The sequence below is a fragment of the Mchenga conophoros genome, linkage group LG14, assembly GCF_057382185.1.
Source record: "Mchenga conophoros isolate Kocher_MC1m ecotype Shallow Benthic linkage group LG14, M_conophoros_male_GT1.1, whole genome shotgun sequence".
Taxonomy (NCBI): domain Eukaryota; kingdom Metazoa; phylum Chordata; class Actinopteri; order Cichliformes; family Cichlidae; genus Mchenga; species Mchenga conophoros.
This window is the reverse complement of record NC_140539.1, coordinates 30,441,754-30,467,176: the sequence shown is the minus strand read 5'-3', so window position 1 is coordinate 30,467,176 and position 25,423 is coordinate 30,441,754. Positions and strand designations below refer to the sequence as shown.

Sequence of the window (25,423 nt, the reverse complement as noted above, 5' to 3'; positions counted from 1 at the left end):
TTGCTCCAAGCTACAAGGACACAACTGAGTCATCAAGCAGCAGCATTGAAAACGTTTACTCAGAGAATTTCATCCAACAGCAGACAAAAGTCATAGCTTCCACTATTCTGGGTGTAAAATCAGTATTATTGCAGAAACAGGAACAGTTTATCCGTGTTGTTCTTAAATAGGCACAAACATGATTAGGTGGAAGAACGTGTGTGTGAGGCATGCATGACACGGAGATGAAACAGGACTGCTTTATCTTCAAAGTATGAGGTAGTCCAGTAGATAATAACCAAAACTGAAAGGGTAAAGGATGACAGAGATTAACATTCCTTTTATTTTACAGAAGATCAAATGCTGAACATGAATAGTTTTGATGTCAGTTTAAGGAGAGAACACTATCTGTGATGCAACAGCGGGCAAAGATAGCTGCTGTGCATACAATGGCCAGATATGCACTATTTGAATGAGCAAATACTACACTAAATTCCTCCAGTCAACAAGGTCCACTGTGTAGTGAAATTTTCGTGCTCCTCAGTGACAACTGACTAAACTCAGAGACAGATATGATTTAATTCTCTTTAAACCAGATTATGCGCTTGTTTCTTTCAATTATGCTGTGCAGCGTCCAGATTTCCTGAATGTGCGGCTTAGGAAAAAAAACTGAGAAAGAACAGCTACACTGTTAAAGAGCTTGGGACTCAATATATCCAACCTCAACTCACCCTCGCTGTGCAAAACTGTGTTCAGTCATGAACAGCTCTCCGCTAAAGATAGCCAGCAGCGATAAATCACAATTCTGACCTGCCCAGAAAGTTTTATTTTATTGTGCACAAGTAGCCCAGGCTGGTTTTTCAGCGACAGACTGCAGGCATACTGAGTGGAACATCTTTATTAGTAGCTTATATTTATTATCTGGGCAAGATTAGATTTTCCACGACTGTACAGTGAAGTTCAGCACTTTGTCAGCACTTGGGGGGCCAAATTCTTTGATTGCCTAAAAATTGTACAATGTGCAGCCAGAATCTTAAAATCCATCTAGTCAGATTGTTAAAATGTGATCCAGGCGCACTACTAACTACTGCCTACTCACTGCCTGCTTATGTTAGCCAACTGCTGAGTTTGACTTACTTGTAGCGAGCGCAGTATAATTAAACCCAAGTAAAAATCTCCTGCTCAAGAACAATTACTACAGACACAAACTTGTGTTTGCTACAAAGTGTTTAAGCTAGGGATAATCAAGAAACATCTTCAGTAAGCAAGCATGTAGAGCTGACTGATACTGTTGTGCTGGCCTGGGTGCTATTTTAATTAAACTGAATAATTGGTGGTTTGGTTGTAAATGCAGATAGTTGTTGTTTTGATTCTGCAGTCAGTCCTGCTGCTGCTGAGTGCAACTTTCTTCGATTCCAGTCAGCTCATTTCTCCCCTCCTGATCTACACTTCTCCTGGTTGATTTCACCAGTAGGCCATCCCTAATCAATGCAATGCTGCCAGCTAATGGAGCAAGACTAATTCCATACCTCAGTTATTAAGTGCAGAAGGCATCAAGATTGGGTATTTTGGGTTTGGGAATTGCTATTTGTGAATAATGAGCCGAACAAATCAATCTTTCAACAAACGCTGAGGTGGTGGTAATGACTTGACCTAGAGTACTAGGTCATTTTCTCTCATAGATTTAAACAGACAAAGCAGTCTCTAAGCTTCAGCACATGTCAGCGATAACAGTTACTTACAGTGATTCTCTCATCTCTGTCATCAATATTCACTCCATCTTTTTTCCATGATATGGTGGGTTCAGGATGTCCACGAGGAGGTTGACACTCCAGGACTGCCGGCTCCCCCGCAGCCACAATCACATCTGCAGGATTTTGTCTGAAGTCGTCACGTAGAACTACGAGAAAACACACAAAAAAGGGAAACATTTAATGAAATGCTAAAATGTTTCCCTCTGGGGATGGTATGAAAAAGAAAGAACGAAAGAAGCACGCTATTGAGGTGTGTTTTTTTTTTTTAAAAACAACAACAACAACAAAAAAACAACACTTTAAGTCAAGTTGTCTTAACACACAAAACTGGCTCTGCATCAAATGACAAAACGTTGAACATATCTCGCTTCTGATTTACTCCATGCAGAGGATCATTGTGTACTAAAGAGTGTGTCTGTTATTGCATCTTCATCGCTCCTTGACCTTTCATATTTAGATATTCTGAATTCATGCACCCATTCTATTTTAACATGCTTGAAAGCCTGCCGTAGATCACTGCCACTCCTGTCTTTTTGATTTCCCCTGCTGGAGTGCTTTAAAATAGATGACACAGCCATGGATTTTGATTTTTTTTGGATACACGAGTTCCACTGTTTGTCATTTAATTATTTCTTGTGGAGAGTAATTTGATAACGAATAGATGTGGAGGTTTTAAAATATGAACTGATTAGTTCTGTATACGTGGCTGCACCTAAAAATCATTAGTCTTTGCCTCCCTGCCTAATCAGACTAGTAGATTAATATCATTAATAAGTGGACGTCCCAACAAAGTAGATCAATGCAAATCCACTTTCTGAGAGGCAGACAAACTTCATATCAATGAGCTCATAATGTGCAGTGTTAAAGATAAACTGGAGGTTTATTGAGCGGAGAGAAGGTTATGAAAAAGCAACAAGCTCCTTTTGGCAGACAGTGTGTGCCAGTAATCATGTTTCCAGCTCCAATGCATATATACATATAAAATATATAAAAACAGTGTCTGTATCCTGAAATTCAGGCCACACACAGAGTAGGGAAGATCAAGGCACTGTGTGCGTGTGCATTGCTATCTGTAGGTAAAACCTGAAAATTATGTGCAAGTTGTTCTGTCTGCATTTTGAGGATAAAAGTTGCACTTTAGCTATCTTTTTGTCTCAGGCTCCTTAGCTTGCTCTAAAGTCACCGAAGGACCCCTCACCTACTGACAGCCTACAAATTCCTGACTAAACCCTTTAAGCACTTAATTGGTCATTGGCAAGCCCAGATACTGCTCTCTGTTTCTTGTAACACTGAGTATTCAGTCCATTAAAAGGAACTTTGTTTTAGAGGAAGATGGCCTGTAATGGCTTCCACAGTCCTGTTGCCTAATCACACCCACGCCTCCCCAGAAGCATCTAAATTCCAAAGCATGCGGCAGCATTTATCAGAAACAAAGCAAAAGGATTCACTGGATATTTTGTGAGTTATTTGCCATTGCACCATCAAGAGAAGGCATGGGTCCGCAGATCTATACACACTGTGCTGTATACAGTTGAAAGGCAATTACGTGTGTAACTCCCTAACTTTTCAGCCTCTCACTCTAATTCATCTCACACTCAGCAGTGCAGCTGTGGGCCGAGTTCATGCTGTATGGTTAATAGCAGATCGAGTCATTCAGGAATGTAAACACCAAACATCCGATCCATTAGAGCACCAGCTCCATCTGAAGAAACTGTCTCTGTTTGTATCAGCAAATCCAGCTTGTCCTTAAGAGGATTATTGTAAAAGTCAACCTAATGTACCAAGGTATAAATATGCTGCATCAGTTGGAGACAGTGATTGATACTGATCAAGAATCTGTACATTGAAGATATGAGGGAAATCATATTTTTCCTTTGAGGTAAATACAGTCTTTCAGTGCCAGGGAGCTAATATTCACAGGCATCTGTCCCTCTGGAAAATAAAGAATGATATGCTCGGAGGAAAAGAGGGAAAAACGATGCTATATTGACTTGTTGGAGGCCCGAGGGAGAGCTGGCATCATTCAGTGTTTACACCAACAGTGCAGTGAACCCCCCCCCCCCTCAACAGCACTCACTCCCCCACCTCACGGCCTTTCTCCACCTCCAAACCAACACCTCTTTGTTATAAACACAGCTGAGTGCAGCACAGCAGACAACGCTGAACATCTGCGTAGTGGAAAACAAAATCCTCTGGGATTGAGGAGGAGTGAGCAAGAGGGAGACAGAGGCAGCCAGACAGTCTGTGAGATCGACAGACAGACCGAAATCTGGATGGGGTACAAAGCCCCAACTCTATCCCCAGAAGCCCCATCAGATCTGGATCTGGGGCTGTGGCAGAATCATTTTGCCTGCCCCCTCCAACTCATGTAAATAAAAGATCCAGTATTGCTCCTTCCTGTATTCACATATATCTCTGCTCGCCCCTTACAGCTCCTGTTTTGGGACCCAGAATTCTGGTGGGGGGAAGTGATGCAAGGCGCTCACACTACGTGCTGTCCTGTAAGTGTGTGCGGTGCAGTCTGTATCTGTGTTTGGGATAATGAGCCTACTCTACCATTCTGTCTCTCTAGTGAGCCTGCAGCTGTCCCCTTGCAGATAATATTTCCTGGGCTATTAACAGAGGGGCCAAACTCGGTGTGTGTGTGTGTGTGTGTGAGAGAGAGAGAGAGGAGTGTATGCGTGTACATAGAGATTTTCAGTTTGTAGCTTAATATGTGGAAATGAGCCAAAGTCACAGGTCCCAGCATGAAGACGCCTCTTTGTCCGTCCTGGATTTGCACAAATATGCTGATGATGGGATGGAACAGAGTGGATATCCGGACCTGGACAGATATCAATACGCTTTGTCAAGGTAAAGGGATGCATTCTGCCCTGCATTTCCTCTTTTCAGGAGTGGAAGAACAAAACATGTTTTACCTCACCTGGCTGACATGGCTTGCTGCAAGACAAATTGCTGACTATGCATAAAAAAGGGGGAAAAAATCATTCATCAAAGCAGAGTCTTAGCTTGTAGTGGCAAACATCTGTTGGGCTATATTGTACTGTATAATAAAGCTGTCTCCAGGTCCACAGTAGCAAATTGGAGCTGTGTTGAAGCTAATGCAATTAGCTGCCATCATTTCTTGCATTCAAACCCTCCTTTAAAGGTCAGCTGAGATGGCTGCTCTCAGTTCTGAAAACTAACAGGTTCATCACCCCCATAAGCTATCCCCTGTCCCCACACACACACACACACACACACACACACACACACACACACACACGCTCATTCACACACATAAACACACACTCTTTTCCTCAGGAAATTGAAAACAGATGTTTAAATGTCAAATTAAAATGAGATTCCCGTGCTGCCCTCCAACATTAATGAAAATGAAGACTTAATGCCACACACCAGTCTGGGTGGGAAGATCAGATGAGCTTTGTTCTGAGGAAATTAAACCAAGTAAAACAAGCTCTTCACAAATCTTTAGAGGGATACAAAAAACAGACCCACCAGGGAATTAAAGGTTTATCAGAAGGCACCCGCACTCAATCCCACAGAGACACACAGCACAGCGTGGGTCTCGCCTTTGGCTTTGGCTTTTTCCTCAAAACAGAATGGACATGGCTATCTCCACAACGGAAGCAGCGGGAATGACAGGAGAGGAGAAAGTGAATTAATGAGAGGAAGAAGAAAAGTAGAAACAAAAGGAAGAAGAGACTCTGCTCGATGTATAATGCAGGACCGCTTCCTTTTTATCCATCCTGGTTTCCTCAAGGTAGTTCAAGTTCACAAGCGGCAACATTGTCGGGCTATCAGGGGCCAAATATCATCAAATACTACCTGAGGATAGTAGACAGAGATGAATGTGCAGCGCAGCGAACACCAAGAAAAATATCAAATGGCTAAGCAGCCCCAAATGTTCCTGGTTATAGGTGACTGCTTAAATCCTCAGCTGTAGCAGAAATCCATTCTTTTTTTTATTTTGCACTGCAGGAGTATTTACTATTAAAGTGTCTCTATGATTCAACATGATTGAGATGTTAAAGTCTTTGTACACGCAAAATATGTACATAAGAAATGTTTAAAAAAATGGAAATATTGAATAATAGTTTACAAAGAAAGAAAACATCCACTAAATCTCTCCTTTTCTGGTCAAATAACGGATTTATGTGCATTAAACTAAAGCTTACAGTGGATGAGCTCCCCTCCAGTCCATTTCTACTGACTATTCAACATAAATCCTCTGCCCCATCATGAGTGTTGTTTACGCCATAAGCACAAACCTGGCCTAATCACAGTGTGGCTCTGTTGTATGCTTCCGTACTGATGCTCTTCACCTTGCCTCCAGCACTGTCCTGCGATACAGACAGTGCTCATTCGCTCACTCAATGCATCTCCAACTTTGTCTTTAAATTTCTCTCCCCCCTCTCAGCATTTGACCCCCTTATCTTACCTCTCTTTCGGCTCACACACATTGAGCGGCTTATATCAAAGACAGGCTTATAGCAATGGTGTGTTAACCCATGGCACTCCACTGCAAAGGCTGTTGCAGGTGGATAATTTGCCAGAGGCGTGCATACTGTGTGTCTCTGCTTGCACTGTATAAATCTGTTTTTTTGCTGGTGGGTGTGAAGATATAACAGGACTCCTGGTGCACTCTGGAGAATCACTGCCTCCTGCCTCCTTCTTGTTTCTTGCTCCCCTCTGACCCCACCACCAGAGAGTAGAGACTGGACACAGCAGACGCGCCTCTCTTTCTGGATCTGACTGGCGTTCTTCTGCTCTGAGCTTATTTCCTCTTGCCCACTGTGCAGAAAGTCTTATCCGTCTGTCCAACAGCAGGCAGATAATGCTGTCTAGGACAGATGATTGCAGATACAAACTTCCAACTCTTGAATATATATCCAAATACAGAGATAAAAACTGACAAACAGGGCAGCTGAAAAAAAGAGTTGACATCATCGTGAAGCCATCACAGATTTTCCACTTGTAAATGTTTTGTTCTTTAAAGAATTGATTCATAGCTTTCGCATTTATATTTAAAGTCTGGGTTTATAAATCACATAGAAACCAATCAAAGCTCCCCAGACAACCGTGACATTCAGTATGAGGTCACATCTGCAGAGTCACGTCAGTAAAAATGCTTGACAGCCTATGTGCATGGTTGACCATAAGATATCTCATGCACACCCGTAAATATGTCAACAAGAGCAGAAGGACTATTACCCCACTGGCCTTTAGGGTTTGCACCTGCACGCCCTGAACATCATGAGGTCATCCTACAGAATGTGATGTCATGTCACGGAGCAGAGACAGGATGTCCCGATTACTCCTACAAACAGAACTAGCTTGAACAATAAAGTATGGGAGTCCTTTTGTAAACAAAGAAAACTCAGGCACAGCCCTCAACATGTATTCACAGCTTGTCTTACTTGTCTTTGGTATCAAGATACAAAGGAGGAATCACTGCGGTTTAACATTACTGGAAGATTTCTCAACAACTGGTTTGTTGAGGGTGACACACAGACACATAAATACAAACCAAGCCATGTAGGGAAATATGCCAGCTTAGCCGATGTGTTTGCGCGTGTTGGATAAAGGCATTTTTATTACACTAGGCCAAGTGATTTCAGTAACTGACACTGGCAGGCAGGGCAGATGGCTTTGCGAACCCTTAGGTGACATACCAGAGGGCTTGTCCGAGCTTGCTCTGGCCCAGCGAAGCTGCCAATGCAGAGGGTTCAATCTCGGCACCTCACCCTCTACACACTTTAACACGCACATGTAGGCCTCATGTGCAGCAGTATCCAACAGTAATTATGTCCGTACATAAAGAACACAAACATGTGCTCACACACAGGCGCGCACACATGCACCACATAAAGGAAATTCTGCCCCACAGCCGCACAGACAGAGAGGCCATTGAGTGCCTGTGTTTGTTTAAATGGTCATAAGTCTTCTCGTCAGGCTTGGAGAGCGAGATGGCGTTTGGCGAACATGGCAAAAGGCACAGAGGGCAGCGGGGAAGCAGGTTTATGTGAGTGACTGAGTGAGTGAGTGACTTGGCACCTCATAGTTCAATAAACAGTGCCTGTTTGATTGGAGTGCTGGGTGAGCATGAGTTGGACTAAAATAAAGAGTGTTTCAAGTGCCGGGGCAGTAAAGCCAGGAATTTCAGAGGAAAGAAAAGAAAAGAAAACTCGAGAACAACTCTTTCGGTCCAAAAAAGTTGTGAAAAAGGAAAAAAAAATACAAATCCAATAAAATCCAGATAAGAACACCCACTGCCACAATGCAAGCTGTGCAATAAACATCTGTGTAGGATTATCGCATTTTCATTTAATGACTGAAAAACATTGACAAGCTCCTTGTGGATTTGTGAGCTGACAGATCACTCACTGTCTACATATGAAAGTAATCAAGGCTGTTTGGATTCTCAGGGAGAGCCTGTTACCTGTTGTGGAAACTGCATCAGATATTGTGGGTATTAAATGCACTCAAATCAGTATCAGTACTGGTCAGGCTTAAAAAAAATCCAAAACACTTTTCCAAAGCATTATGCTGCTTCTATTGGAATTCATACTTTTTCCACTCTTGCTGGTTTAGAAGTTTCACTATGCACTAAAACAATAATGAGGGAGAAAGATGGGAGAAACAAGTAAATGAATACACTTTATGAGCAGTGATTTACCTTCACTTTTGACAATAGATCACTTAATTACCACTACAGCAATTCTGTGCACACCTAACTGGTGGGTTCGGGATTTGTCCAGCCTCACTGGACTGTGCTCTACTTTTAAATGTACGTCATCTGAGTAAAACTTCTACTTTGTATTCATAATGGTGTCTATAGGTGGAGCTTTGCATCCAGAGGAAGACGAGGAACTGAGAGCTGGTGTAACTTAACTCTCACCACTCACTGTATAGCCCCGAGCCTGCAGCTCTCTGCACACAGATAAAAAAAAAGAACAGGTGTAACACTATCGTCCACACAAGCAGGTACACCTGTACTGTGTGCTCGCTCATTCTTTGGCTCTTTCTCCCTCTCAAACACAACAGAGAGACATATTGCAGCCCTGCTTGTCATTTCTCTGAATTGAAGTCTTACTGTGGCTTCCAAATGCTTTCTATTAAAACTGCATAATGTAGATCCTAAAAGAATTCTCTAGATTTATTATTATTTATTATTATGGAAAAGACATTGAAAAGACATTAAGCTTTTAAATTTTTTAAATGTAATTCTTCAGCACTGTGAGCACCAAAAAACAAAATTCGGTTACTTTGTACTCACGGGTAGAGGCAGAAATCTCAAAGATGGATCTCAAAACCTCAAACCACATATACGCACAATGAGATACTAGTTGAAGTAAGTGAGAAAATGTGTTATTTTGCTGCTTGGGTGAACCTGATCCTTTATGAACTCTTTTCTCCCTCTCGTTGCGTTTATAGTTTCACTCGCTGCTGTTCTTTCTTCTCACCCTGTGCTCAAGCTAGACTGTGCTAGTCTGAGTCTTCACAGTGTAATAGGATTTTACACAACACACAACTGGTGAGGATATGCAGATCACACATTTGTCACCACAGAATGCTCATTATAGTAAATCCCTTTACTTCGAGAAAAGCAGGCGTAAACATGCCAAGAGCCATGGAATATCTCTATCCACAAGTGCCTAAATCCCACTATGTGTCTAACACGGCTTAGTTCACATTGTGTCAGTTATGTTTTCTGACAAGATCGCGCTGTGAGCTGCCCTCCTGTCTGTGTGGCCCCAGCAGCTAACCCTCTCCCAGCATCTGCAAAGATGAGAACCTTATTAAAACAATCTTCCCAATTAACATTCCTGGCACTTGGAGCCCCATCCCCCAAGGAGCAGGACCTCCTCAGCCTCTCCTCCAAACCTGACCCCTCCTCATCTCTGTGATGACAAAGAAGCTGTGTAGGACCAAGACCAGCCATGAGACCCTTGAGCATGAGTGGTGAGAAAGGGGATGTGAGGCAACTTGTTTTCCTTCCTGCTGCAGAACAGAGATCCGTGTGCTTGTCTGTTTTTACACGTGCATTTGTTTACGTCTTCATCTGTGTACCGTGCGCGTCAAAACGAGAGGGAAAATACAGTTACGCATAAGCGAATTACTACCAATCAGGACAGCACGGTCATCGCAAATAATCCTGATTTGATGTGACGTGCAATGACACGGGCTTATTTGCACAGGATGGAAAACTCATGATCCTGGGCTCAAAGAGGTACTGTAAGATCAGGCTGTCCACTGCAGCTAGCACACATCAGAGAAATTACATCCATAAACACAGCATGCTTTCCCGTAGAGTGCCATCTGACCCTTTGTGACCCTGTCAGAGATTTTAAAACACAAACATCTGCTGCAAATCTTTTCACTTCTCTATTATCCTGAGATCTCACAACCAGATAATCATACTCGTTCCAATCTCTTGCCCATCTTCCCAAAACAAAGCTATATCAGCTATAACAGCAGAGACTAATGGACACGGAGCAGAGGTATTCTATAGCAGTGCTGTGCAAACAGCACCGTGGTGAGGGGAATGAGATCCTGATGTTAAAAGAGGGATGTGATGTTTACAGTGACTGAGATTCTGGCTATGCTTCATGTGAGTGTTAATGGAAATCACAAATATTAAACAGCTCCTGCTCACCATACGTTGGCTGAACCTCCCATTGTCTTATATACTGAAGCATCTAGTGTGTTTATATGAGTGCTCATGTGCAGGTAGGTGTGTTTGCTTGGGTTTTAGTTCTCCTGACTCACTTTGTTGCCAGTCTGTTTGGACTACTCCTTATTAATGCATGCTTAATGAGATCCAGCATACACACAACTTCACCGATGCCTTTGTAGCATATGTCAAACACACTAATTCAAAGCTGAAAAGTTAGAATTCAGCCTTTCATCTTAAATTGGTGTAATGGAAACCTTAGCCTAATACCCTTAGTTTCCAATGAAAGTCTAATTTGTTGGAGGTTTAGGAAACAGTAGGAGTGAGCGATTGTTGCAGTGTCTTGGTCGGTCTGAACTATAAACTGGAATTACATCAGTTGGTGTTGCAGAGGTGACTGGGGAGGAGTAATGTGATAGTGGCTGCGTCGAGGGAAACAGGCGCTGAGGAAAATGGTGAAAGAAAAAAAAAAAAAAAAAAACGCTAGGGAGTCCAATGTAATGTTACAGCAGATCTCTTAGCCTTTCGTCATGGCCACTTTCATTTCCACTATCCCGTTCCCTCACCAATCACTTTACCAGGCACAGAGGAGATGGGAAAAGAGGAAAGGAAGAGCGACAAAGACAGGAAGAGCTTGTAGAGGTCAAGTAAAAGTTGGGAAGTGGGGATAAGGGGATAGAGATATAGGGCACAGGAATGTTAAAGAGGGTGAGACAAAGCAAATGAGGGCACTGGTATCCAAACATGTGTTGCAGCTCCAGAGGGGCACATCTTTGTCTGATCAGTTGCCGTCCCCATTTCAATGGTTTCCACATGGACCCTAAACTTTCCCAGATGAACCCTGAGAAGATGAAAAGCTGTCCACATCATATCTAAGAGGAGATCTGTTACAGTGGGAAGTGTTGCCGAAAGGAATGGAATGAGGGAATGCTGTCAGATACGGTGTGCCAAACAGAAACAGAGAGTTGAAATTTCATCTTTAGCACTTGCCTACTAAGTGCGTACTCCTATGTGATCGCTGCCAGATACTTTGGCGCTATAGCTTTTCACTACGCTTGTCAACTTGTCCAACATGCAATATCGAGCTTTGCTGATACCAAAGAGGAGGTTTTGTAAATGTGCCAGAAATTAACCTGATCTCTGTGAAATTGACAGTGTGTAAGGTTTCAAGACTGATAAGTCCCCCATTTTCCAAATTTCAATTTTCACAGGATTGAGCGTGCAGACAAAAGAAATGTTTTGTCATAGTTTTTCTTCTTTGTTTTATGGGATACTTTGCTACTGTTAACATGCCTGAAACATCCTACTGAGCTGATTTATGATAGTCTCCCCAGGGTACAAAGCCAAGCCCCGTAGAAGTGGAAATTTAAGGCTACTGCACTCACAGAGTTGGCGCAGTAGCCTTACAGTAGATTTATAGAGGTGGGAGCAGAATCTTTTCCACCTCTGTGGCAATGCATGCCTGTTGCATAGACTGAATTTTCAAGCTTGGTACCCTGAGACTAGAACAAAGCTGAGTGTCGCAGTGTTTTCCACCTAAACAAATTTTATGTGGGGAGTTTGATTTTGTTAATTATATTTTAACTGAGGTCATTCAGAGTTAGTCATCTTCATCTTTTTATCACAGACAATGCTGTCGTGAAGCTCATTTTTCATAAAGAAGATTTGTTTGACTTTTTCTTAAATATAATTTTCAAGAAAAATATATCTGATTAAAGAAAACAATAAGTGTCTATTAAAATCACATGGTTTAACATCATGTTTGTCCTGTAAAATTGTTACACCTACGTGATGTGATACAAAGTTATAAAACCACATGCGATAAAGCTATTAAGTGATTCGTAATTGGAAATTCTCGAAATAGAAAATATAAGAGGGAAAATTGCTCAGAGATGATAGACATATCCTGGCCTCATTGGGTGACAGCAAAGGATAATACTAAATACTGGTCTCATATCTTTTGAGCCCCATTCCCTGCAGGCTTTCTTTGCAATACAGTTGGAGATGAGTCTTCAAAACACAGACGTGAAAAATTCATCTATGAACATCTAATCACACTAAAGAAATTTCCTCTGGCAGTTAATCCTTTTGGGAAGAAGAAAAGCAGTGACAAGGATGGTGTAAAACCCATCAACTGTACAATGTAATGGACTTATTAAAGATCAGGGACGTTTCAATTGTCTTTTAATAAGGGCAGCTTATCCTGCTGGTTCTTCTTTCTGTTGTTGTTTTTGTCATTTTTCTTTTTGTTTTCTAAATTGTTTCTTTGACTTTCTGTCTTTATTAATCATTTAAGAGTATTTTATTTATTCCTTTAATTTGAAACACTGAGAGCCTTTCTTCTCTTTCCTCATCTTCTGAACTATTTTGCTGACAGACAACAGAAGTGCAACCTCTCTTTCACCTCTTTCATTAAAAAAAAAAAAAATCCTACTCAACACGGATGCCATTCCCAACATCCAAAGGCATGTGGTCAGCCCAAAGCCCCCATGCATCATAGACAAATTATCCTGAAAGCAAGAGAGGAGCCCATCTGGTGCAGAGGAGGGGCAATGAGCAAGAGGAAAGGAAATTTAAGAAATGAAGGAGAAAGAACTGGTCGGCCGATAAGAAGGATAAGGGAATGGAAGGCAGAAAGGCAGAGGAGTGTTTGGGGGGGGGGGGGTGGCAGATGTTTGAATTTTCTGCCAAAAGGGAGAAGCAAAGATCCATGAGCTGGGTAGCTAAAGCACTAACTGGGGTGTGTTGTACAAATGAGTCTGTGAGAGGCAAGAACTGGTGAAATAAGAGTTCGTGTGAACACCATTTAAAGCTTGGCAGTCTGGATTATTTAAGAGGGGAATAAACACTCTGCTATAGGTGAAATATAACTAAAAGACATTCAGCATGGTGGCAAACTGTGTATTGCCGGCTGCTAGATGAGGAGCGCATTTGAGGTCAGAAGCCACGTGTACACACACAACGTTGTGTTCAAAGCGGTCAGGTTGCGTGGTCAGTAATACAACTCATTAGCACTTGCTAACCCAACTGCTTCAGTGTACTAATAGAGCAGTGGAGCTGCGGTGTAAAACAAGCAAACATGAAAACTCTGAAACTGTCCCTTGGCAAAACAGAGCATGTGATTGTGAAATCAACAAGCAAGACAAGAAGCCCCCACAACCATCATCCGCTCCCTCAGCATCTCTCCAACAAACTAACAATCTCATTTGCAGAGGTAAAGACTCAGCGAGCAGATAAACTACCTCCATTCCTCCCAGTTCTCCTGAGATAAGACCTAACATCTAACATGCCTCACAAAATACTGCCACCGCCTCCCCGTGGAGGTAATCACAGAATAAACTATGTTTGGTTTCTACCAGGTACAAAAAAATGCCAACAAATCTTTGATAAGAGACCGTACTACTAAAAAGCTACATTGTGCAAAAAAAAAAAAAAAAAGGGAAAAAAAAGAAAGAAAAAAAATCTGAGTCAGGATGTGAAAGGGCTTGTTGCCCTCTGGAGCGCCAGATGAGGGCAGTTTGTTGTGGAGAAAAGCAAAATAATTCAGAGTTCATATTATGTGGGTTAGACCAGCCTGGAGGCAGAAGCCATAAGGGTGACATCAATAAAACATTCCTTCACTATTTTTCTTGAGCACAGGGATTTTGGCATAGTGCAGCTCAAATGCAATATGCAACACTGGAATTGGAAAATACAATATCAGCCTGACAAAGCTTGACGGTTACTTTTATCTTGGTATATTGGTGTTACGTTGCTACAACAAGCAGTGACATTATGATTCTGTCCCAACAAGAAAAGTTAACATGCGACGTTTTATGATACTGGCCAATTGGAGCTTCCTTTGAAACACGGTGACTCAAAAGAAGTATGGCCCCCTAGCACCTAGTTTCAGATCAACTACAAAAAACACGATGAGAAAGATGATATTACACATCTGGTGTTCAACAGCACAAAATACTGTGCAGTTTGATCCTGATACAGCACAGCCAGAGCTGCAAAAGCAAATTGGGAGTCTTCCTTCCCTGTAATTTGCATCTTTTTGAAATGTAGGATGAAACAAGCAAACCTGGGTCACATTATGCTGGGAGAAAAACTCAGCTAAACACTGCACATATTTTAACTTAGCTAAAAACAAAACATTACATTCCCTTGCAAACAACTGGATCTGTCTGCAATTTTTGAAGTGATTGCAAACACACAACCCTCCTGCAGTACCAGAGACCACATGCCTTCTATTGTTTGAGTCCCCACCATGTTGTCTGTATCTGGGAGAGATAGCATCTCTGTAGAGCGCTGTGGCGTTCAGAGCCTGTGGGAGGCAGCACACCTGCACAACAGAGAATAGCAAACGCTTCTATGGATACTGGGAGTCTTTGAAGTGGAGATGGATTCTAGTTCAATACCCAAGACCCTCTTTTATCACACAAATCACTCTGTGGTTTCAGTGCGCATTCTTTGTCATGAGAAATGGCTTTGAGACAAGTCAACTGGAGCTTTTAGGGATGTTGAAGTGTTTGGCTGACCAGCTACTGAGACATGAGAGAACGCGTTCACACGGAGCATACACAAAAAGTCAAAAACACTAAGATCTCTGAACACCAAGGTCGGCTTACTCAAATTTTTATTGCACAGTTAATTTGCAAAGGTTCAGGTATCAAAACAGAGACAGTGTAAATACACACATTGGGTAGAGACTAATTAATGGAAGATGAACTGAGAGTTACAATATGTTTGGGTTGGAGAGGGAAAATACCACACACACACACACCGTATCAAAGTATCACAGCTACATCTCCAATATCTACCTTCAGTCTCTGGGCTTTTACGGGCATCCTGAGTATAAACTAGCTGTGAAATATGACATCATAAAAAGCAGTCAGTTTTTCAATTGTGAAGAACCTATGAATTATTCAGAGGCAACTACTGGCAATATATTTCCCCTCTATCTAGCTGCTTCCATCCTTATTGCATAGCTCTCTCTGCTTTTCATCTCTGCCGCTCTTTTTAACTTTTGTATATGTGTCAGTTTTTGTCTTATTTGTTCATCTCTCTCAATCCCCGTATACTGAAATGACTAGCGTAACTGCGGAGTGACGATGACAGAAGAAAAATGGAGCAGAGTCTGGAAAACATGAGAACACCGCATTGTGAATGACTGGTGTTAAAGTGGACACCTCACCCTTTGACAGATCTACAACAAAGTTAAGTGAGTGGAAACCCCGACTAGTAAACAGAGACATCAGAGCACGCAGAGACGATGTTCCAGTGTCAGCTCTGTCATCATGTGGCTAAAAACCCAGCCAGTGTTGTCCTTGCAATCCCAGTGTCTGACCCTCCATCTGTCACCATCTATTTTACCATACCTCCTTAACTACACACCATGAGCACGAGGCCCTAGAAGTAACCCTCTTACTGTACATCACAGTGGTTTACTGTGCTTGCTTAAGCATGATACAGTAGGAGTCTCTGGGGAGTGAACCAGTCACATGACAGCACCTTCCCTCCGTGGTGACAGATAAGGCCATACTGTATGTCTGTATGCACAGTGATGAGTTGTGATCTCACCGGGGCTCTTTGTCTCGTATCCTATTTTCTATCTATACAATTCTGCATAAAAAGATGAAGCACATTTCCCGTTAATGGTCCACCATCAAAGCGTGCTGCTGATATCACTAATTAAAACCATTAAATCTCAAAACTACCATATAACGTTTGAGGGTAAGAGAGTGCTTGGGCTAAAGGTCAGAATTTTTAGATTTTTTTTTACTCATATTTAGACAAAACCTTATTAGTTGTCCGTGGCTGGTGGTGGGTGTTTCGTGCAAAATCATTGGGGTGGGGGGAGGGGATTTTTTTTAATTCAAATTTGGACGCCGCTCACGACTCAGGATTCAGGAAGTGGGAACAAAAAGGAATAACAGCGATTTGTACAGTAATGAAAGATGGCCATTTGATGAGTTTCCAAGATTTAAAAGATCGGTATAGTCTAGAGAAAACCGATTTTTACCGGTACCTGCAACTCAGAGACTACTTTTCAAAGAAAGTACGAAGTTCGCGTACGTCTTATGGCATCCTGAATTGCGTAATTAAATCATACAGGGGCCTCCAATTCAAGGAAATTTCTGTACTATATAAAAATCTAAGAGAGAACACGACAACATCAACTGAATACATAAAAAAGAAATGGGAGCAGGAAATAAAAACTGATATCTCAACTGAGGAATGGTTAGATATGTGTGAAACCCAGAACACAACGACTAAATCAAGATGCTGGAAAGAATTTGGATGGAAACACCTTACTCGATTCTTTATTACACCAAAAATCAAAAGTAAACAGACCCAAGACAGTTTGCCATGCTGGAGAAGATGTGGTAACATGGAAACACACCATACGCACGTGTTTTGGGAGTGCCTGAAACTGCATAATTTTTGGAAGAATATATCTTGGGCTATCAATTACCACACAATTTTAAAACTGTATATCTTGGGAATATTAGAGAGTATGTTATGTACGACGACTTGTATTTGACAAAAATCCTATTGATAGCTGCAAAGAAAGCTATAACAAGAAACTGGTACAAACTGGATCCGCCTTCTTCAAAAGACTGGTTAAATATTGTTGGAGAAATCTATGCAATGGAAAAAATGACTTACATTCTCAGATTAAATGAAGATATTTTCGTTGCTAAGTGGGAGAAGTGGTGGTGGTCAGAGGGCCCGGTGGCGCCTGTGTCCGGCAGCCTCGCCTCTGTCAGTGCGCCCCAGGGCAGCTGTGGCTACAATGTAGCTTGCTGTCGCCAGTGTGTGAATGTGTGTGTGAATGGGTGAATGACTGAATGTAGTGTAAAGCGCTTTGGGGTCCTATGGACTAGAAAAGCGCTATACAAATGCAGGCCATTTACCATTTACATTATATGGCACCAAGGAAAATTAATGAACGAACAAAACATTTAAGGTCTATAACTCTGTATATCTATTGATGCATGCCCGTATAAAAGTACGTATATAAGCTGGAGTATGTATGCTGCGGAGTAAAGGCAGGCATGCATACCGTAGTTGATTAGAATTGGCACCCACACCTTTTGTTCGCTTTAGTTCTGTTTGTTTTGACTGTGTGCTTGCATGGTTATTTCTCCTGTAATGCAATACATGTTTGTGTTTAAACTGTGACAAAACTATCAATAAAAATTAGAGTGTCAAAAAAAAAAAATTGGACGCCACTCAGATTTTTCTTGTTTGCATTCTGACACCAGCTTGAACTTTACACTGAAATGAGTGAATATTTTCTTGGCTCATTTCCAGTTACACATTTTGGACTGAAGTCAGGGTTGCTAAGGAAATGTTTATTATGTGTGTTTGTTATGCATTTATGTTTCCGGATTTTCACTAATTGCTCCCTCATTTAATAAGAAATGATTACTGGGCCAGATGTTGAGTATGTTGGACAGTAATGAAGATTATACAGATACAGTCTATGAAAACTTAACTTCCTGATCCAAAATACATTACCTTTATATAATAACAATAATAATGATAATAAAAAACCCAACTTGTAGGAATAGATGAGCCATGACATCCATTTCAACTGGCTACACAGTCCGATTCTTCCATTGTTTCACTACAGATGCCACATGCACATGCAAGCACACATACTGCATTACATATACCACACGTGTAACTTTAACACCGCTGTGAAAACGCAGCTGTGTGCACCACTAATGTACTCCAAATTATGTCCTTGAAAGAGTTACCACCACTAACAAAAGCCATTGTTTAGAATGGCTGGAGTAAGGACTGGCAGTGATCAACTTGAATGATGTAGTAAGAGCAATCCATGGCCACTCCACAGGAGATAGAAGAGCACTGCCCAGGCTGAAGAGGCCCTCCACCTTCTCATCTGTCCACTAAAAGCCCTCTGTCACTGCTTCGTGCATGTATCCTCATCCACCCACGCCCTGTATGAGGCCATAATGAGCCCTGGGCTAATGCATAGAAAAACACAATTAAAGTCAAAATGGATACTTCCCCACTCAGTCCATGCATGAGCATGCAAGAGAGCACTCTCTGTGTTGATGTGTTTATGTAGCTTACAATGTGAGCTTGACCACTTGTGTACTGTCCGTGTGTGCGTTTGCTGTAAGAAGCTAACAGAGCCGACAGCTCCAGCCAGCAGGCCTTTGAACTGTGGCCTGAAGGCCCAGCAGAAGACAGCAGCACTCGCTTGTAGTTAGTCCCTTCTTTTGGCGCAGAATCCTTGGCAGGTCACTATAAAAGGCCATGTGCACATGGACCTGATCCAATATGCATCGCTTTGTTTGATCTCTCACTTGGCACACACACACACAGAGGGAGAAAAGTCCCTGTAGAAGATCCATGAAAGTGACCTGAGGGAGAGTCCAGCAGTGTGCTTCACTGTAGTCAAAGAAATCAAAGTCCAAGATTTCCACTCTGAAAGGCCAACTCCAGCTCCCAATAATAGTTTGACAGAAGCAATATTTGCTTCCAACTGCACTGTATGCGAGTTAAACTGCCTACACAATGGTACATTTATTATGGCCCTGATATATTTGTCTTCGTCTTTCTCTTTTTCTGTGAGCCAAGAAGAAAAATCATTCTTGGTTTCTCTGCTTCCTTGCCTTTTCCCATTTCTGTCACAGCTATTATTTCATGAAATCTGACTCCTGGTATTCAGTTTCTTTTCAATTTCCTTTTCAGCAAAGCCCGACTGTTCTCTCCTCCCATGTCAACCATGTCTTAGTGCACATTACAATGTGCCAAAAATATCTCCGTACCAAGAAGCAATCTTAAAACTACATTCAGCTACATTTGTCATTTCATTTCAGGAATGAGCTTTCATGGAAATACAAAAAACAACTCATCTGAAGAATTCAACTTGCCTTTGTTCTACATCTCATGTTGCTGTTTGTTTACTCATCTGAGTGTGTTTGACCACTTGTTTTGGACAGTCAACAAGAGCTCCACAGACTTCTACTGAGTCCCAGACAGCCATCCTTTCCCCAAGGATAATATACACTCTTATGTAGAAGTAAAAAGCAACTAATTGACCAGAAATCAAAGCTAATTGGCTCTGTTTAGCCTCTTCCTGTCCCATAGCAGTATGGACACTGGGGAAATACAATCTGACCCTATTCACAGACTACCACCAACAAAGAAGCAGTAATGAGTAGTGGAAGTGTGATACTGGATTGTATTGGTACCTGCAGGGTGTGGTGGCCCCTGGCTGAGCTGTTGGCCACTTTTGACTTGCTGACCTGTGTCTGCCAAAAGCTGCCTGGGAGGATATTTCTATCAGCTTCCAACATGAGAGACATTTAAACGTCTGTAAGTTCCGTGGATCTTTTTCTTGATTTCTCTCAGGAATCATGCTGTAACACATCTTTAGTGTGTGCATTATGATTTGAATTTGGTGCATTTACTAATCTTTATCAACAGTAAGATTTACACGAAGCAAGCAGACTTCTCTGCTTCTAATATGTTCATGCCGTGTATTTTAGTGTACTGGGCAACGTACAAGCTAATTACATGATTATATTTCCACCGGCTGTGACAACCGCAGTGGAAATAAGCAGTGAGCAGACGAAAGTACCTTCATCCGATAGCCACATTAGCTGTCTGTTAAGTTATCATTAAGGTAGCGCCTAGCGGCTATGGCTAATAATAAAATGGTAATGTTAATGTGGGGGCTAGACACCAAGCGCCATCAATCCTGCTGTCTGTAATGTTATAATAGAGAGTGTTCATTTACGAGGATAACACAATTATTGTGCCCCAAAACTATTATGTTTCTCTTAAATCCCACATGAGCTGAGAAAAGTCTACCAGCAAGAGGACAGCAACAAACATGTGGAGCCAAGTTACCAGAAGCACAGCACTGCTTCAGACAACTTGAACGTTATAAAGACGTTATAAAAAATGGTTCTTGATTTTTTTTTCCATTTTTGTCCCACATGGTAATGAAAATGGTACAGAATATTTTCTTGGGTATCAGTATCGAGATTGAAATTCTAATATCGTGACAACCTGACTTGATATTAGAAAATAAATTATCAAAAAGGTGGAAATACAATATTATGTGTCAAGCAGTGTTGACTCCCTGTGAAGATGTTTATAATACATTCTTGAAAAGTTACTTAAAGGGGGACACTCCTGTTCAAAAATCTATTGTGTAAATGAACACCGTGTTAACTTTTCCAGAGATTTCACACCAACAATCTCACCAGGTCAGTCCTTGTGAGATTCATGAATCACATGAAAACATGACAAAAGTCTGACAGGGAGACAGAGAAAGAGAGAGATCCAGCTTTTAGCAGCAACAAGATCACTAAACCTTTGAAAATATGGTTAAACTTAAGTTGGTACGTGCAACAGCTGCCTCAATTGCAACAAGTCTTTTGTGCATACGGCAAAATCTCACATGCACACCGCGGTGCTCTCAGTCATGCTCATTTACTCTGTTCAATTGACGTCTCGAGGAACATTAACTAAAATTTAACGTCCCCACACTTCTAATAGCAAACACAGAATATTCTCTATTGTAAATTTGTTTTAGGAAATTATGTATGCATTTCCCAAACACAATAATGTGGTTTTATCTCAGCCAAGTGGAAGAAAAAGAGGCGCAATGTACTCAATTTCATCTATGAGGTAGAGGGGCAGATAATCCACAATAAACAGTGATGGGTCATAAAACAAATGAAGCAAGCCTCAAATGCTGCTTGCACTGCTGTGGCTACATGACCTACATCTGTAAAGTGGAGGAATGCCGATCCTTATCTAATGTAGGATAGAGCTGGAGGGCAGTTCATCTTGGCACAAAAACCTCACTGTTATTCACCGTAAACTTTCTATTCACAGTGTGTTGAACTACAAGAGAAAACCCTCAGAGTTGGTGAGTGTACTTTAAGTATTGCAGTGATAAAGATTGATTTGTGTTACATCCTATAAGGAGAGCCATGGAGTATCCGATGAGAGCCCTGGCAAGGTTACATTAAAGGCATTCCAGTGAACCCTCAGCTCTCCACAGCACAAGATCCCAGTTTCTGTTTCTCCCTTCCAGACAAATGCCAAAGTCATTGTTTTTTCTGAGCCTGCTTTTCGGAGGGAAAACTCAATCCTACTGGCTGCCGGTGTCACCAGTAGCCCCTTGTCCTCCCCTGTCATTCAATCCCATCTCTCCTCCTTTCAGGAATGCACTTCAGTCATTCTTTTGTACTCGCCTTCCCTTTTTCTCCAGACCACGGTGCCCTAGGCAGTCTGGGGGCAGTGTGTGTGTTTGGTTGCCCCAGATCTATTCATCCTCTCTGGTGAAACAGGATACAGTGACCTCCTCTGTGTCCGGTGGTCCCCATCCCAGGCTCCTGTCTGCTAAGTGTCAGAGACCGGGAACTTGTGAGAGGAGACGAGGTAACTCAATGGCTGATCAGGAGGAAAGCCAAGAACGCACGCCTGTTGGGCATCACAGATAGATGATACTGGATCAGAGTGAATAGACCAAAAGTAATATCAGTTTATGTTAACACTCTGGACCGAATTCTCAGAGCCATCTGGTGTGCTGTCCTGTTCTGACTCCCTTGGAGAAAGCCATATATCTAGGTTCCAAACCGTGACTCATAAATGATGCAGAGTGATGGAATATGCCATACTGTACCTCAGCAGGGGATATACACATAGATGTGTTGATTTCAATGCCATTTTACAACACTGTGTCATACGTCAATGCTACTAGCAAACCCCTCCCTTCCCATTATGGAACAAAAGTGGGAGCATTTTAGGAAAGGTTCCTTCATTATACAGGGGAATACATGACACCCCCACCTCACGAGACATGACAACCTCTCTGCACCTCACATTAGCATAATCGACTTTTACCACGTGAGCTGCAATTTGTCTGGAAAATCTTTCCCCTACAGGTTCATTATTGAGAGTGTGTCCATTAAAAATAACTGAATTACCATCACAATTGGTTCACCATAAGGTACAGTGTTGGCAGTCTTTGAAAGAGTAATTGGATCCATTAAGGCAGGAAAAAATCCTGCCGCAAGAGCCAGTAAGATGCATGTTCTTTTGTGTTCAGTGTGTGCAAATGTGTGCGTCAGTGTCTCTGTAAATGCCACTGCATGGCAGTTCCTCTCGGCTCTCTTCTTCTGCTACTTCTTCTCCGCAAAGGTAGATTGGGACCAATTAAGATTAAGTTTCATAATTAAATTTAGTATTCTTTAGAGCATATAATGTAGGCAACGATTTATTATAATGACAATTTTCAACAAGAGATCCTCCGAACAGAAATTTGAATGTCACTCCACTAGTCACAAGGATGTTTCTGGCAGTATAAACAGCCACACGGAAGAGTCCCGCTGTATTGATTTTTATGCAAAATAACTTTAAAAATGGAATGGAAATGTAATTTCTATTGCAAATTTCATTACACATAAATGCGATATGCTTTACTTAACAATAGAAATAAAAGCATAACCATAATAAAACAAGTGACAGGCAAAATAAACGTAAGCATGGTCGAAAGTCTGAAGAAAAATCTAGAAAAAAATCAAATGTACACCATCACAAACTTGTGAAAGGAGAAACCATTATGAAGTGCTGGCCTGTTACATACTGTCAGCGCAACTTCAAAGCCCCTTTGTATTGATTCTCCAAGTCTCTCGAACTCTACTGGAGGGATGGAAGACTATCCTTACAGAAGATTTTCCTTCATTTGGTGCTTTAATGATGGTGCTGGAAAGCCCTAACATCTAAGATCTCCATCCAAAGTCTCCCAGAAGTATTCGCTTGGGTTCATGTTTGATGACTCTGAAGGCCATAGCATATGATTCACATTACTTTCTTATTCAAACTATCGAGTGAGTGGGCTTGACCTTTTAAAGGACACTTTTCCGTCAGTATAGAAATATTTAACCACATGATAAAGGTGATAACACTGAAATTTGCATATACCCATCCCTCATAGACTATGCCAGCAAATGCACTGCACAGCATAATAAACACCTAAAATCTGGGACTCTCAACCAGTTGCTCTTAGAACTGAAGAAGCTTCTCAGATGAGAGGTGAAACATCTTCAAGAAACTTAAAGAAGTCTAGTTGCTTTTCTTTCCAAGCTCCTTAGATTACCAAGACCTGGATGACAGAGTACCTTCACAAACAACAGCCTAATTCCTTTACTATAAAGGTAAATGTTTTTCCATTAGTCTGTCACTCATCTGTACATCCCGAGCCTTCATTTATTTTTATTTATTTGTTATATAAACTTGAGGATACAGGCTGAATTCATACAATTTTTGATGAATATTGCATTGCTTCTGCAGAAACACCTGTGTTGTCTGCTGACTCACAGAGGATAGCGTGTACAAATAAGAGCAGGCAAGCAGGATGATCCATGAGAAAACTGCTCTCCCGTGTAAAGCACCTCAGTCATGCGAATCCATTTACAGTTTAGCCTTAATAAAAGGCTCTTTAACTTTGCCGCACCCAGTATGCTGGACAACTTATCTAGCTAATGTTAACAAGCTGAGCGGGAGTTGTGCTCCGTGATAAATCTGGCCACAGCCAGGGAAAAGCTCCACCAAACAGCCTCTGCCTTATGATGAATGAACAAACCAGCAATAGTCCTTGAAACATGAGGGTAACTAGAAAGTGCCACAAACTAATCTGTCTCAATTGTGTTCCGCTGCCTGTGATTTCTATGGGTCTACGCAGGAATGTGTGTGTGCGTCTGTGTGTGTGCCCAGAATAAAATGCTGTAACGCCATTACCTGTCTGAAATGGTGGCCCAATTATGACAGTCTCCTTCAGCATGCAGCCTTGCAAAACCAGCCTCCATGAAATTGATTACCTGCACACCTGGACCTCATTTGAGACTATTTTTCCCTCACCACCCCCCCGGTCTCTGCTGGGACCCTGTTCATTTCCAACAACAGGGGAAAAAATGTTTTTTAAGGATGCATGCATAAAAAAGTATTTGTATATTAATCGACCAATGCAATCTCATGTTGGAAGAGAGAAAGTGCAAAAGGGAATTCATTTTTGCTGAGATGTGAGAAAAAACCAATTTAAGACAAATTGGGAGAGAAAATGAGAGGGTGAGGAGGAGTGATACAGGGCAAGGAATGAATTTAGAGATACTGAATAATCACCTGACTCCCAGTGTTGCCCTCCCTGCTGCTATCATTAGCAACCGCAGGTCTTTTATTCCCTCATTCTATTTTGTAATTCTCTTTTAAAAGAGTACCCGCTCTGATTCAAATTGACCTCCTCCATTGGGCTCAAGGTTACTGGGGTAGGCACAAGGACAGCGCTGTGAGAGAAACAGCAATGCTTGGCTGCCATTGAATAAATAGAGACGTTTTATGAGTGCTGGTGACAGTAAAACTGAATGAGATGACAAATCTGCCAATTGGGTTATTCTGAAATGTATTTTATTGCTGAAGTAAAGATGAATGTTTAGAGGTTTTACAACAGTTAATAATTTTTTCCCAGATATACAAGTGTATCATGCTCTTATTCTATGAGATAATATTATATATATCTGCCATATTGAGAAATAAATTCAATGGTTGTTAGTGATGGCACTTCACTGCGGCTGCTGTTCTCATTTTGGTTCACTTTTATTTGGTCTTTGCACCTCTGCCGTACTTATTTGAGGTCTGCTATAAGGAGGCCTCAGTTCTCATTGACCGATAAGGTTGGGAGGTGGAGGTAAAAGGGGTGGGAGCTAGTTGGTGATGCTGTCTTACTCCCTTACGGCTCCTGGTAAAAAAAGCCCATTTGTGTTCTGCTGTTGACCTCAGTCTCTCAGTGGGAAAATCTCTGGGGACTCCCTCTGCTCTCCATCTCTCCATTTCTCCATCTTTTTAGCTATCCATTCTTCTCTTTATCATCCACTGCCCAGTAGCAATGCATTTCTGCTGATAATGTTACAAGGCTTTTCCCCTCACAGGGATACCTTTATGGGGAAGTGGGATGACAACCTAGTCAAGTAAA

At 41.7% G+C, this 25,423-nt stretch overlaps 1 protein-coding gene across 5 annotated transcripts in view; it reads right to left on the bottom strand.

Moving 5' to 3' along the window:
- robo1 (roundabout, axon guidance receptor, homolog 1 (Drosophila)) overlaps nucleotides 1–25,423 on the bottom strand; it is a 222,750-nt gene that overhangs the window by 40,783 nt on the left and 156,544 nt on the right. For all 5 annotated transcript variants that reach the window (XM_085243904.1, XM_085243902.1, XM_085243903.1 and 2 more), the window contains one exon: nucleotides 1,722–1,879. In XM_085243904.1, coding sequence (XP_085100030.1) covers nucleotides 1,722–1,879 — 158 coding nt within the window. The remainder of the gene's footprint in view (nucleotides 1–1,721; nucleotides 1,880–25,423) is intronic.